The sequence below is a fragment of the Gavia stellata genome, chromosome 9, assembly GCF_030936135.1.
Source record: "Gavia stellata isolate bGavSte3 chromosome 9, bGavSte3.hap2, whole genome shotgun sequence".
In the NCBI taxonomy this organism is placed as follows: Eukaryota; Metazoa; Chordata; class Aves; order Gaviiformes; family Gaviidae; genus Gavia; species Gavia stellata.
In genome coordinates, this window is record NC_082602.1 from 23,187,038 (window position 1) to 23,203,387 (window position 16,350).

At 42.2% G+C, this 16,350-nt stretch overlaps 1 protein-coding gene across 3 annotated transcripts in view; it reads right to left on the minus strand.

The window, feature by feature from the left end:
• Positions 1 to 12,631, minus strand: part of EXOC6 (exocyst complex component 6) — a 95,947-nt gene extending 83,316 nt beyond the window's left edge. Inside the window, exon 1 of one of the 3 annotated variants that reach the window (XM_059820940.1) lies at positions 12,456 to 12,631. In XM_059820940.1, coding sequence (XP_059676923.1) covers positions 12,456 to 12,577 — 122 coding nt within the window. In that variant the 5' untranslated portion in view covers positions 12,578 to 12,631. Of the gene's footprint in view, positions 1 to 10,144; positions 10,234 to 12,455 lie in introns of those variants that run through there. The other 2 variants (XM_059820941.1, XM_059820942.1) reach the window with 2 other exon arrangements.
• Between the last annotated feature and the right edge of the window lie 3,719 nt (positions 12,632 to 16,350).

Below are 16,350 nucleotides of genomic sequence, written 5' to 3' on the forward strand. Positions count from 1 at the left end.
TCATATTACATGCCAGAACAACGCAGAACTCAAGCTATGGTCTAATCAGAGAAAAGCTTTTATTAATCTTAGTTTAGCTGTTATGCTTTACTTGCCTGGTTTTCCTGGATGTGCAATTTCTGTGAATTGTTCTCACTAATAGTATCCTGTTTCTATAAGCAGGAAAGGGCTGAGTACAGTTTGTTAGTTAACATTACTTCCTATAAGCAGGGTCCATATTCCGTAGTAGCAGCACTACAGCAGTCATTGTTCATGCTGGATAAGCAATGGATCATGCTGATGGCTGTTAATGGACATGCTCTGCAGCGAAACGTGAACTGATAATCAGTAAACCCAGATTTGCAATAGACTTCCTCCTTCCTGTTTTTACACTGCTGACCAAGGAGATGCCTCTTCCTGCTAGGCCTTTGTGCGACTTACTGATGTATGAAGCAAGAAACTGAAAAACAAGTGCTGCAACTACTATTTTTTTTTCTAATTGTGTGTTGTAATAGTAGATAAAGACAGTGAAGAAAACGCCAGCTTCATTCACTTTGGTACTAGCTATCGCCACATAACTAAACGCCAAGTTTGGCCATCTGTTTCTTATACCTAAATGGATACAGTGGACATAGTTGGAACCTATGTTATTTCATAGAAAATAAAGTAAGAAACTGAAGTCCATATAGCAATATTCTTATCTTCCCTTACTATTTCCACAGACTGTAACAAAAATTGTTCCATTTTAGGAGCAGTGGATTAATCTACAAATGAAATTGTGAGCGTCTAAGTTCGTTTTAAAGATTTGATCAGATTTCTGTTAGACATGTCCCAGAAATAATTAGCCATCTATTACAACCTATAGCTAATCTGTATTCTTTATCTGGGGCACTTTAGACATAATCTTCAAGATAAATGTGTACCAATCGTTTCTGTAGAGCCTTCATGAGACATATGAAAACAGAACAGAACATTTAATGTCACAAATGTCTAAGTTACTTATTTCAATAGGCTTTGAACACCAACACTACACAGATGATGTAAATATATTCTTCTAGAAATCAAGAAGTTCCACATTAAATAAAATATCCAATAATTAAAGTTTCAAAACCAGTTGGATTAAGAATGTACTCTATTCAATACAGATCAAACCAGATAATTCTTTTGTATGTCACATTCCTCTGCAAACATATAGCCAAGCATATATCTTCCAATAATTTTGTATTACCGATTTTTGTTAACTCTATGAGCTCACATAGCCTATACATAGAAAAACATTGTGTATTTTTCTCACGCAAATCAACAGCTTGTACTAGATATCCTTTGCACATGCACATCTCCCAGGATCACTGAAGAAAATGAAAGATGACTTTTAGAAAAGACTGGTTTTCATTCAAAAGCCCAACTAAAACTAACTCACAGTGTTTCTCTCTGTTGGGATGCAACTAACAGTGTTGAAGTAACTGGACTTCTAGCACTCTTTGTTACCTTACTCCTATCCTCCACCTGCTTGATAAACATACAAAGCGGCAGAAAATCTGTTCATGCCTTAGGGAAAGGTGACACTCCAGCATGCCACGGAACTCCACATTTCAAGAGGAGGCAGCGCACACTGGCTACCTGATTACAGTTTCCTAAGTTTATGAAACAAAACAGAACAAACATACAGTATAAAACAGTATCAACTATATTATTTTTACACTGAAATTAACTAAAAACAAAACACGGAAGAAAACATTGCCTCACTGAAATCAAAGGGGTAGAGATCCTTTAAAGTCACTCTACACATAAGGAAGTGTGCAAACTGTGAAAGTCCCAGTGAGAGCTGCTACCAACAGAAACATCTAAGTGCCTGTAATAGAAAGGAGAGTGTCTTAAAATTGAAGTATGTGATACCTGAAAGTTTAAACACTTCTTTTTTAAGTTGAAATGTCTCAAAAGTATCCCCCTAGGTACACATACTACAGTATATGCATTATTAATTTTGTATTACTCTGATTCATGTGAGAATTGCAAGTTACACTCAATGCAGTTTTGCAAGCAAATTACTTTCTCTGAGACATAGTGAAAATCCCACTCACAGTATTAGAGCTGAACACCTCTCTCATGCTATATTAAAAAGCAAAAAAGTCCCAGCCCTCTCTGCAGGTCTCTAGTGCAGAACTGTTCGAAGACATCTTTTAGGTCCTCTCTGTCAAACCCCAAGTCTTTCCATCAGGGATGATGCACTCTAAAACCTGCTTCTTTCCTTCTTAATACCTCCGTCAGTGATTAAGTTCCCTACTAGTTTGGTATTACTGGCAAAGGTTGAGGTACAGAAAGGCCTTCAGCCAGGCTCCAGGAGAGATTGTTAACTCCTTCCTGCATAGGACACAATTTGTCAGGCATACAAATAATTCCTTAGTAGACATGGACAAGATGAGGAAAAGATGCATTGTTGAGCATATTTTAAGTTGAACATCAAACTGAACATGAAGTCATTGTTTTACCAAGGTCTGTGGTGACAGGGATTAGGTTTGGGCATTTCAACCACCATCAGATAATAGCCAGAAAGACTGGCAACAGCTAGATTTTATAACTAGCCATAGCAAGTCCTTCAGTAAGATAAAATCTGATGTGATTACTTGATGCTGATGCAAAGCTAGGTTGATGTTTTTGAACGAGTTAGTACTTAATAGTTTATTACAACCCATAGAAACAGTTTCCTATTTGCAAACCCATTCCTGGCATTATCTTAGAAGCATAATTTAAGAAATATCAATCCTCATATTTTTCATGAGCTCATTTTAGTAATATAATACATAAAATGCAACATGATAAAACTTGCTTAACTGCAGTTGATGTAATTTCAGCCTTGTATGTGCAAACACTCGAGCACTTACAGGTAAAAACCAGGCTTATGTTTAATTTAATTATGCTAACACTCCTCAGGTAGACATCTGTATTGAGGAAATTGCAAAGTCTCAGAGCAATGGTTCAGCAACACACACAGAAAGCTAGAGTACAGTGTATGCTGTTGGCTTCCCAAAAAGATCTGCAAGAAAGTAAGTACCCATGTGACTGGCATTTGTGACTGATGCAGAATTACACATTTCCTATGCATATGGCAGGTCCAAAATCTGGGTCAACAGAGACTAAATAAAATCAGCTCGAAGAGTAAGTTGATGAAGAAACGACGTGAATAACAATTGGCTTTCCTGAATTTCATTGATGTAACAGCAAATAAGCCATTCATATGATGAGAAAGTTAAATTTACATGAGACACAATAATACAAACTGCACGAACCACCTATCAAATACACTATTCTGGATCTCTCGGCAGATGATACCTCTATTTTAAAAGCTTTAATGTATTTTGAAACATCTCCTAAACACGGGAACAATTTCAAGCTCTTTGGTAATGCTTGTGAAATTCGAGAGAGCTATATCAGAAGTATTACTCACATAGGTTACTAGTTAGGTTAAAGCTTCACTTGGCATTTGCCCATTTGGAAAACACTGCAAGAACTGAGTCAGAAGCTGATGCATGTACACTTAAAAAGATCAAGATAACCTGATTTGCAGACACATATTTCATGACAAACTTAATCAGCATTGAACCTAAAGATTTTTTGCACAACAGAAAAATGCGGTGCAGATATGTTTACCCACAAACAGTTTCAGGCTTCATAAAAAGTAGAGAAGTACTATGTTGAAACTTGCAGCAATGGAAGTGAATCCTCACCTTCTAAAATATTTTTGCCACCAATGGCAAATCTGCCTGCAATATCAGACTAGTCCATAGAAAAATCAGAATTGCAGTTCTGCCGCTGAATATATAAATGGCAGATTAATTAGTCTACAGTGCGCACTCTTCTTATGCTGTTTTAACTCGATGTAATAGACCAGCAATAAAAAAGCACTGCTCCTTCATAGCAATATACATGGTGACAGACCTGCTCACATACACAGTTGCTTTACTGACTGTTGCCTTTCAACTTAAACACTTGGAATATCATCAAATCCTGCACTAACCAACAAAACCTGCAACCGACACTACAAGCCAGCCACAAGTTTTTCAGGGTACAGGCCATTCTCCTTACTTTATAGCAACCCAGTTGCAAAATAGGAGTTAGCTATTATAAAAAAGATAAACTGATATATAAATATACAACAAAGTACACTCTGTGACCTGATCCAAGAAAGACCACAGAAAACATACAAGGAATTTCTAGTTCCTTTGGGCTACTTTGTAACTTCAGTTTGAAAGGAAAGCAGGAATCAAACACATTAACTTGAAAACTGAGCAGGGCTTGAAGACAGCCCATTAATGAAGATATATACTACTGATTTACAAACCATAAAAATACTTTACAATCTTGTAAAACACTATCATACTATTTGAAATTGGAATACATGATCAACCATTTCAATTCTGATTCAAAGCACTGGTTGATGATCTCAGAGTCCTCTTACGTTTACTCTGTTTAAAACAAGACTAAGCTATAGACAAAAATGCAAATTGCTGGCTCATAATCCAAAACCAAAATAATGAAAACACAGAAAAATGCATTTAGACAATCATACCTGACAAGTAAGACCACAGGGCAAAAATGAGGGCAACCACATTTTGTCATTGGATAACCACATCACAAATCCCAACAGCCCATTGGCAAGTGCTCAGAAAAAATATTTCCCAGCCTGAGACTGTTAATGCTGGATCATCTTCCCACATCTACAGAAACCATTCATACTGCCTGTGCTACTGCCTACTAACTATTCTGCTAAAGATACAGAATCATATAACTAAATCATGCCTGCTGGTAATAATAGTGTATAGTTTTGGTAAAACAAGTTACATTGAGGCTTCAGAGCATCCTGTCATACTCCAAAGGGTATTTGAGGTACTTTGTTCACTTGGCTTTGGACAGGCCCCCTCAATGGGTACAGGAATATCTCCAAAACACAAATTATGGCACCCAGTTTGGGCAAAGCACCTGTAGTTGCAAAGTGTACCACAACTCAGTAACAGCAGTGGAATTAGACTCTCACTCCATAGTTCTACCTCTGCATTTTCTTAGAAGCTTTGATCAGGAAAGGACAAAAGAGTCTTGCTTGGACTACTATTGCTACCTTCACTTCCTCAATTTATTCCTCTAATGATGCCTTACTGAAACGTGACTTTTACCCTCAGCTTTTCTGCAATACAAGGACAGAAGTTCAGGATGAACAGTTATTAGTCACTTCTAACACTTCACCCATACTCATTTATGAGGCTCACAACAAATCTACATCCTACCTACAAACTCTCTTCAACCTAAATGAGAAAAAAGCAGCACCATCCAGAAGTGATTTTCCGTTGCAGCTGGGTGGCTCAGTGCTGCTTTTACCAATGCAATGCAGTCCTAGGTCAGTGGAAGGTCACTGCAGCATATAGCATCAGACAGAAATGCATCAACCTAACGGCTCTTGTCGGTGTGATTCCCGTAGCCAGAGACAAAGTGCCAGTGAGACATCTTCATAGGAGGCCCTCTAATAACTCTGCAAGGAGGTTTTATGGCCAGCACAACTTGCAGCAACCTAGAAGATGCTCTAACATCTACCAGGCAAATCTGATGACAGATTTCAGGAGCAGAGGAACAGAGAAGTTGCTTAAAAGCTTTTTTACACTAACTTTGAGGAACACTTTCTGAGCTGCAATTGTGGGTCAAAGCCACAGAGTACATGCCACTTACAGATACATCAATAGACATAGCACCTCCTTATCAACTTCACCTTAGCTACAAAATTGTCATCATCGATTCCCCCGTAATTTTTAAACTTTATTTTACTTTTATTTATTTTTACTTTTTATTTAGTAAACTGACTGTGGGAATGGAGGTACTCCTGTGACAGGCTGTGCATGGGGATCACAGAACACTGCAGACTCACTGATGCGAAGCTCATGAGATGAAGTGCTCAGGAAATGCCTACCATATGTTTACGCAATACATTGCCAAGCTAGAGTTTAAAAGTCAGTTAATTTCTTTTCAAAAAAGGGCTTTGAAATATTACCCATTATCATAAGCTCAAAGAGACTCCTAAGTATAGTATATCAGGACACTGGCAGAACAACATCTTCTACTCTGTTGAGCTCCACTTTGACCTATTTCAACCAATATAAAACTAACCAACCAGCAGATAAGGTCAATCATTTTCTTCTGAATAGAATTTATCTTATTAATTACCCTGGCATGTCCAACAGAGTATTCAAGAAGTGTGAAGACACTCTTAAAAATTAACTCTTGAAATTTTGTTAATATGTATCTATATGGAGCTCAGTGAGGGCCTGAAAGTTTTTTGGTGTTAACTTTTCAGTATATTTATCTCTTTTTTTTTGGAGAGGGATATGGGAATTGCCTGCCTTTCTTTTTGCCTTTTTCTTTTCCTTTATAAAGATTAGAAATGCGCTGACAACTCTCCCTGGTTTTGCAAAACCCAACAGTATGTATATGACATGAATTATAAGATATTAACACATTATATAAAAATGTGAGACTGACAAGCCTTTAACAGGTGTTGCCATTAATCTCATTTAGTTAGCCATTAAAGCTAGAAAGATGTTGATAAAAGTTTCACAGACTGCTGAAAAAAAAATTAATCCTGGCCTGCTATATACACAGTCTGCCTATTTAATGAAAGGCATGTTATACAGTTGATTTAAGTCTCATTTATAATGATTCAGTGTGTGTCACTAAATTTAGAGATGCAAGTTAAATGCCAGCAATTTTAAATCAATAAATCAATCAACTTAAAATTTAAAAGAAAATTAATTTAATCAAATACAACACAAATTAATCAAATACGATCTCTTCATTTTATATTTCTTGAGATGCAGAGCAATCTTTAGGAACTAACTTACTCTCCTAAATAATAATTAATCCCAACTGTACTAGCTGTACCTTGATTCCACCTATAAAGGACCTGCATTTCACATTCCTATACATGGGTGGATCTCAGCACTAGACAATCACCTGCAGGATCAGTCCGTATGTTGTTCCTTATCTGTAAATTACACACAAAAACATTATATATTAACATACGGTATTATTTTCTATATTGTAAGCACAAATGCTGCTGCTCTTCTAGCAGGGTAGGAAACAGCACCCTGACAGAGACAGCTATACCAAACTAGCAAACAATGTGTTTGAAATGTGTTTCCATGGAATCTACATATAGCCCACAAAAAAATTACACTTCCTTTGTGAAGCATGGATGCATTAGGAAGATACTAAGATCTTGATATAAACAATTAAGGATAAGTCAGATCTTGCACATCCTATGATCTTCAGCGTTTAGTATTTTCATGCTACTTATCCGAACCACTCACCTCAAGCCCCTTCTTTTGTTCTGCTATTTAAGTATGTTGGTACTTTATTTCATGTCATGGTGCTATAAATATTCTCCCAGCATCACAGACCATAGATTACAAAAATACTCTATTTCACATAATGAAATTAAAGTAATTTCAGTCATTACATGAGACAACTGGCATCAATGGCTTCCACAACTGGAAATCGATGGATCACTTTATGTGGTAACCTTATGCAACTGCACATAGAATTACTTAACTCATTTCTTTGATTTATGTTGTTTAGCAAGTGAAACCTAGATCTTGTGCAGAAAATAATGCTCCATTTTACATTCATGCTTTTGTTCATTGAAATAGATCTTGAAGTTAGATGTGGGATTTTAGTCTTTTCAGTTTCACACAGCAACTCACAAATTTTAACAGGCATAGTTGAACAGATAGCTACAGTTTTGATTTTAAACATTGCTGTTCTTATAAAGTAGCAGCATATTTCTGTGATGTTGGCTGGACTTTTTTCAAAACACTCAGCCAGGTATAACCATTCTTGAGCCTCATTTTTTTAATTTGTAAATGAACACTAGGGGTTAAATCAAACCAGTGTGCACTTCTTTTCTAAAAATTCTGTAAGTCAGCAATGCAAAACTCCCCTTCTGAAAAGTCAGTAAGATAACAAGCTAGATAAGATAGGTGAGATACAAATAGAAAAAGAAAGGACAGGAACATGCAAAGAAATTAAGAAACCAGATGTTCATATTTATAAAAACTTTGACACATTTTAAATGTTTAATATGGGTAAGAGATTCATATTGTCCCTTCCCCTATCCACACTTAGGCTCCCAAACATGCCTTCTTCCACTGCACAGCCTGATTCTCTGTACGTCCTTTACATAGGTTCCTCTGACACAAGCTCTATACTGAAGATGGTAGTGAAACTGCAATTGTATTTAATAATTTGTTGCCAAGTTTCTTGTTTTGGCGTGTTTTTTGCAGACATCAGCTCCAACCTGCCTGGGCTTGTTAGCTGAAACATGGCTAAACTGCCTCCAGGGACAACTCAAGTCTGGAAACATCTCAGCTACTTTCTCTCAACCTAAGCTCACAAACTTTCACAGGTGAAGGTCCTTGGGATACTCAACATTGACACCTCCACACTGTATTCCCAACACTGGCTGCGTTTAAGGAACAGTAAGGTGAGATCAGGGCGCAGTTTGCTCAGAGATGGCCTCCAAAGACCAGGCTGACTCCACAAGCAGCCCCTGGGTGATGTCTGGGCCACCTCACCACCCCATCCCCACTTGGGCTCTTTGAGGACTGATCAGCCCCAGCCCCACACAAATGCCCAGCCTGCCGCCTCCCACACAGCCCTCAGCACTGGAGGACCCACTGCAGACATACGCAGCCAACCACAAAACCATTCGCTGCAAAGTGCAAAATGACCCATTTCACGTGCAACATACGTTTCTCTTCTGTCAGTTCTCAGCATCGAGTTCCCCATCTGTGTATCCCACGTTCGCCCTTTCCAGGCCCTGCCCACACTCTCCAGCAGGCACCATCCCCTCTCCAGAGAAAGCCAGCAGCACCGTGCTCACCCCTCTGCGGCATGCTGCCACACAAACCGCCTTTTCCAGTTCTCTGCACACAGGCTCTCTGTATCTTCCCAAAGAGATAACGTGCAAACTCTCTCCCCAGTTCTCTCTCCCCGGTTTGGCTAGTGTCCATGCTTTTTTACTTCTTTCAGACATCTCTAATCAGGGAAGCATCCGCACAGCTCCAGGATGAAGATCCCCTTTCCCCCTGCACCTCCTCCATACCCCGATTCACTCTCTCCAGGCCCTGCCCTTCTCAGCTCAAACTGAAGGACACCAACACGTTGCCCTCTAACAGGAACGATTAAGCAAAACCTTTTCTTCAACGTGCAGGCTAAGCCATTTGGCAGTATGTAGAATTGGAGGGAAAAGAAAAAAAAACAACCATTGAAGTCATGGCATTTCAGAAATGCTCTGAACACTGTCACATTTCCAGAAGGAACCTGCCCGGGGCAGCTTTCAGACGGCATTAGGAAAGGTTGCATATAGAGGAGCTCTGCAGTTACTGACGCAAACACCCACCCACAATACGGTTTCGCTCCCGTTCTCAGCACAGACCCGGGGGTACCGGCACGCCGCAGGGAGATGCCTCACGCCCAAGTGCGAGGCAGGAGCCCTCCCTGCCCAGGCGACGGAGAGGCCGGCAACGGGTTACGGCGGGAGCCCCCAGCCCGGCCGCCCCCAGCGGGCCCAGCCCCGGCGCCCCGTCCCGAGGCCGCGCTCCGGCCCCGCCGCGCCCACCCCCGCCCGGCCGCCGGAAGCCGGGCAGCGCCCCGCTTCCCCGGCAGACAATGACGGAGGGACGCCAGCCCGGAGGCTAGGGCACGGCCGCAGCCTCCGCTCGCCGCCCCCCCCCCCCGCCGCCCTTCCATGTCAGTGCCGCCGGCCCGGGGGTGACAGCCGCCCGCGGTCGCGCCGGCTCCGCTCCCTGGCTGCACCGCGCCACGGCAGCCCCCTCTCCCTCCGCCGCCCCAGGGGGGCCGGGGCGCGGCGCCTCCGCAGGGCTCGGGGCGGGAGACGGCGGTCGGGCTTCCGCGGGGCGCCACCGGGGGCTGCGCGTCTCCGCCGGGCCCGAGCGCCCGCTCCCGCCGGAGGCGCTGCAGGCGGCCCCGCGGTGTCTCTGGGGAGGAGCTGTCAGAAAGCGCGGCCGCGCCGGGCCGGGCCGCGGCTCCCCGGGCGGGCGGGCAGGCAGGGCGGGGTGGTGGACCCTCGCCCGCTGTCGGCGCCACGGACCCCGCCACCCCTCACCTTAGGGTGGGTCCCACGCAGGCCGTGTCAGTGCTCTCGATCTCCTGCAGGATCCGATCATGCTCGGGGAGACTCTCCGCCATCTTGGATGGGAGGGACCCGGCGGCCGCGCCGCTGCAGGAGGCGCCGGGGAGGGACCGAGGGCGGAGGCGGCCGTGGAGCCGGGCGGGGGGCAGCGGGAGCCGCCGGGGAGGGCTTCCTGGCGTGGAGCGGGGGCAGGCGGCCCGGGCAGGGGTGAGGAGGGGGGGAAGCGGGGGCTCGAGGAGGAGCTGGTCACACCCGACCGGTTCGCCCCCGCTCGCCCGTGCCCCGCGGCCCTTGTCAAGGGAAGGGCTGCACCGGAGGCGCCCTGGGAGCCCGGCAAAGCCCCTCCGTCCCCTGAGCATCTCCGGGCACTAGTGTCCAGTAGAGACCGCGGGCAGCTGCCCCTGCCTACCGCCACCGCCCTGTCCCGCACAGCGCCCTGTGACTGAAGCGGGACCCCCAAAATCCGACCCCTCTCCCGGCTGCCCTACGGACGGACCAACCGTCTTTCCCGCGCCCCGTTGCACCGCGCGGCAGAAGGCTTACAGGGTCAAACCCAGCCTTTTCCTCTGGGCTACTTCTGGTTTGTTTCTTGGGGTGGTTGTTGTTGGTTTTTTTTTTTTTTAATTTATTCATTTGCTTTGTTTTAACTGCTCCCGCTCATGTACAGGCGGGCCCTGCTACTCCCAGCAGGGAGGCGGCGGAGCGCGCTGCCACCGGCCGGCGGCACCGGCCCCTGAGGCGGAAGCTCTGGAGGGGTTTCTGCATTCAGGTTGGGGCACCGCCTTGATTCCTTCCTTCCTTCCTTCAGGTGACAGAAATTTGGGGGTCGGGGTAAAAATGGAAGAACCAAGAAGTGCACCTTTTTGTGCATTGGCTTGCTGTGTTTCACTAGAAACTGGCATATTGTTTCCTGGTGCCCTCAAGCATGTGTAGGGCAAAGCTTCGTTTTTCTCAGTGAAGGAGGAATAGCCCATTTTCTATTTAAATTATACACTTCGTGGTTTGTGGCCGAAGATGAGCTAGTCCTTGGGTTTTGCATGCCCAGGAGACAGGATACACCTGCTTTCAGGGCAAAGTTTCTGCACATAAGTGAGAAGCCAACGTAAAGAAATAGGCCTGAAGTGTAAAACTTCAGGGTGATGCGTGGCTACTTTTCCAATGAGAAACTGAGCACTTCACAAGCGAATGCATCGAAGTCTAGACACCAGCCCGCTACAATTGTGTTTGGCACCCTTCCTGTTACTGTAACCTAACTCATCATCTCTCCTGCCCTGGTGCAACTACACCTGGACACTAGTTAATAAATGGCACTGAAGACTCTGCACATCTTGTCTCTGCTTGTGGTTTTATCATATTCAGTGTTGATTCAGATGAATTTATTCATGACACCCACTAAATCAACAAGGACTATTCCAAACATAGACAAGTGCCTACAAAGTGCATGCTGCAGAAAGAAAATAGGAAAAAGCCTACAGGCTGCCGCTGCAGTAGTATTTCCTTCAAGAAATCACTCAAATGCAGTAACAATCTTCCCACGTTCCTTTTTTTTTTTTTCATCGCCAAATTACTGAAGTAATAGGTTGACACATACACTTTTCAGAGTAAATTAAATTTTCTTTCTTTAGCCTGATAGTCGCTGCAACCTGATGCCTCCAATGCCAGGCAGGCTATTTTTAAAACTCTTCTACAGATACCAACAATATACTTAGACACATAACATCATAATCTTTTATGCATTACTTTTTTGTAGGGATGAACATGCAAAGGAAATTTTTTCAGTTGCACTTTTACCATTAAACAGTTTCCATAAGCTGCAAATGAAAAAATATAAAAATCTTCAAATATTTAGGAATATCAAGAGTAAAACCTTAAGTAGTTGTGTCTTTAGTGATTAAAAAAAATTGCATTTATTACAAATCTAAGAATAAGAAGTAATTCATTCTTTAAAAATGTAGCTGTTAACATCAAACTAAAAACATTGCTACACAAAAGAGCAAATTTCCCCTTGTTTTCATGTTTAAGAGTAATTTTTTTCTTCACAGAGAATCTGCAGCCAGCCTTCAGTAACAGATAGCTTTGTCCTGGTGAAAAGAAAGACCTGAGTAGGTAACCTTGTTTGTATTTTTTCATTTAGGGCCAATCACATTGAAATAAAATTCAACTTCCCTGTAGATTTCAGGGTCAGGAAAACAAAGTTTCTAATACATTGGGCTGACTGAAAAAACAGCTATAGAATGGAACAAATCCATCATGAACAATATAATATTATCTAAAAGATGCATACCTTAGGGTGGTTCCAAGAGGCAGCTCAAAGGACTGGATCTCAGCAAGGGCATTTTCGTATATCTGATCTTTGTTTTCTTCTAGATACAATTCTGACAGATTTGACTTGCTTTTCCTTGCCATAGATTAGCATAAAACTAGTCTAACAGAGGACTTTTATTCTGATTATTATCGTTGACTAAGTGACTCTGTAGTCAGCAAAACCAGGCATGAAAAAAACAGATCCTGCGCTAACCTCGTGACTCCTGAGGACTTTGTGTCCAAGAATGGTGCACAGCTGCTGTTTTCCTGTCTCTGCTGGTAACATTTGCCTCGTATGCAGTACCCAGGCCTTCACAGTCTTTTTTGTGTGTGCGTCCAATTTATTTATCTTAACAGGAAATTTACTGGCAAAAATAATATTTTTACATCCTTGTAATAGTTGACCGGTAATAAATATTAAGCCTGAAAATTAGCCAGTTTGAAAACACAATTTTAAAGTCATTTCAAACACTAGACATCAATGCTCAATTTCTCTGTTAAGTTTTATGAGATTAAAAATAATTTTTTTAAAAAATATGCTATTCTTCCTTTTTCTGTATAAAAAGCCTGCAGACACAAGAAATTAGCTGGATTTATGAAGCAGGTTTATGGACCTTGTAAAGCAGACTGGAAAAGCAGAGAAACTTTTATGTTCTTGTCTCTTTCCTTTTCAGCGTTAGTAGATGCTACTTATAACATCAGAGTGCAAAAAATGCTCTGGGGTAACTGTGGGTTTTGTATGAGTGTGCAATAAACAAACCTGTTACTAATTCATTACCTGTGTGAAAGAAAAAGCAAATGGATAAACTCCTACAAATGTTGAGAGCAGTGCTGCTGTCAAGTCATTGTCATTATGATGATGGCAAAGAAAATACTTTGCACAACTGCCATCAGTTAGTCTAATTTCAGGCAGTTATTTCAAACATGAGACTGGAGTTCTAGATCTTTCCATTTAAAGAACTTTTTAGAAGCCTAATTCAAATTATGTGGCATAGTCAATATTATTATATTTGGTTATTTTGGATATTTTGAAGGTTTTAATCAAAATTTGGCTCCTATCTCAGTACTGCTCCTGACAAAATTGATGAGCGTCTTGACACTCATGGTGCAGTCAACAGTTAAATGCAAGAAAACAGAAATTACTCATTTCTGACCGGGGTGATATATTGTTTATTCACTTCTCCGTGCCCAGAGGTAGCACTGAGGAGATGAGTTCACATCAGCAGCAGTGGGAAAGAGCTCTAAAGGCTACAATGAGTTACAAGCGTACAAATCTGTAATGTGTTCCCTTGAACAAGCTGCTTTAATCACCCGTTTATTTTTAAACCAAAATGAAGCAATTGCTCTGTTAGCATTAATATCCAATACATTTCCTGCTTTCGTGTTCTAAACAGAGTTGTGAGCCATTTTTACACCTTTCACAAGAAATGGGAGCCTGTGATTGACCCATCCAGCCACTGGATGTCACACAAATGCAGATGAAAGGATATCGTAACTACTCGTCCTAATCTTAACAGACAGCAGATTCAGTATTAATATATCAACACTGTGAAACACCATTAATTTATCGACAGTGTGAAAGTAAACTGCAAAAATTATTACACCAAATAAGCTGAAGCTTAAGCTTATTCACGTGATGGAAGAAAGTACATCTGCTGCCACTGTGGTTGAGCACAGGCAGGCCAGGTAAATCAGAGACACCTTGGACATCTATACCCAGCCATCACACACTGTGGCTTGCAAGAAAAATAGGATGCAGCGATGGGAGCATGACGCTTTATACCAAGTGCTTTTGTGAATGTTTTTATGTGATTTTAAGCAAGTTCAATACTTACAGAGGCTTTGGGTACAATTTCTTCTTCCTTCTTTCCCAAAAGCTCAGGCATAAGCTTGCTTTAGGAATAAATCAACCAAAATAAACAGTACTCTGAATCTGTTGTGCAAATGTTGTGGGTATTGCAGCTGCCTGGAAATAAATATGTTCAATAACAAAGCAAAACAATTTTAAAAGAAGCAAACAAATACAAAAATGAATGACCAAGGCTGGTGTTACAGTCTGTTCAGTTGTGGAAGTGAGTGTTGAGGTACCTTGGTTCTCTGTACCGGGTTAGACCAGACTGCACCAGGCCTGGCTGCTTGGCTCTCCAGAGTCGTTTACACCCACGCTGAACCTGTGTAAGACCATGACATGTGGAGAAGGATCTAACGTATAGTGATGGATCTGCAGCTGACCCCAGATCCGTGGGCAGGAGTCCATTAATACCTACCAAAAGCCTTTTCTGCTGCAGGTGATCCTGCTTCTTCCCTGTGCTGTCTGTCCAACCGGTGTTCCCCCTCTCTGTTTCTGTCTTCCGCTCCTCCCCACCTCTTCCATAATGCCGGTGCTGATCAGACATGCCCAAAGTCTACATCTTTCAGTCATATGTGAGCTTTTCCTTTTTCCAGCTGAGTTCAGGACCACTCTCGAAAAGTTTTAGGGAACTGCCTTGTCCAAGGAAATGAAGTTTTTTTGCAAAAAGACAAAAGGACAAATTCAGTACTGTGACATGACAAAAGCTGATACAGTCATCAACCTCTGGCAGAACAGTGTATCTTTACTTCAGAACTATACATAACATGCTCAGAAGCTGCAGCTAAATAGACTATCAGCAAAGACAGTGCTAAGTATTTAATTTTTTTTAAAAAAAAAACTTATGCTACTCCCTATGCTGAAAGGGAGAGTAGGAATTATCGTTTCTGAGGCATCATACTTGTACTACTTGAAATTCAACCAGGTCAAGAAGCCTGAGAAAGTATTCATCTGCTAGAAGTCCCTGACAGAAAAAAGGAAGTTATTTTCTGTGCTTGTTAAATTCCCGCTGTTTCTGTGAAGTAAGTATTTCATTGCCTGGACAGGCAATGTGAACTGTAAAGACACCTGCTGCCATCCTTCCAATCATCCTGAGATTTTCCTTTGAAAAAATATGCCAAAGCACCTATTTCTTGCTGAAGGTGTAAAAATGGTTCACAACTCTGTATAGCATAAGAGGGGAAATTGAGGCAAATATCAACAAGATTGTGAAGCAGGATGCGGAGGCTTATCTAGAGCAAAACCACTTTCGCCACATCCTTTCTCCCTTTCCTCCCCTAATTCCTAGTCTTTCCCAACCCCAATGGGATACCAGAGGGCCAAGAACTGCTGTTTTAAATCTAGCCTGCCTGTGCTGATGCTTTAAAAATAAGTTTTACTTACATGACAATTACAAAAAGAGTAGCATGTGCTGTAGTATAGAGTCATCCCTACTGGGTATGTAATTCCAGTGTAGGTTACTTTTTCTTTTAAATTACCAATGGAAGATTAGCAGCATCAAGTCATCAGAGGTTTGTTTAATTTTCTTTCCCAGTTGGATTGGAATCCATTTTGAATTATTCACAGAAAAGAGGGAAGGGGGAAAACGTCCACCCTCAAATGGGATTACTATAGATAATTTTCACATGCAATGCCATCCATAACAAATTACTTCATTGGTCATTGCCCGGATATCTCCTCTTTACATCCCTCCGCAAGGACAACAATGGCATTAGTCATTTCTCTGGCGTCTCCTGCTCTGGTGCCGCCCCCTTTCCTGGGCTTATCCCCAAACTGGACCCTTGCAAACCAGCTCATTCTCCCTAGAACCTGCACCGGCTGCTCCTATTCCCCTTGTGCCTGCTTCTTTTCTGGTGGCCAGACCCATTTCTGCCTGCCTGTCGGATGAAGCATGGTGGCAACAATCCTGTCACATGGTTCTTAGGAGGACAGGCAGGTAAGGAGCTGCTGGAATTACCACTGCCATCTTTTGCCTTGGTGCAGATGTGCTTTAAGAAATTTTGTTTAATCTGTAACCTGAATAGCC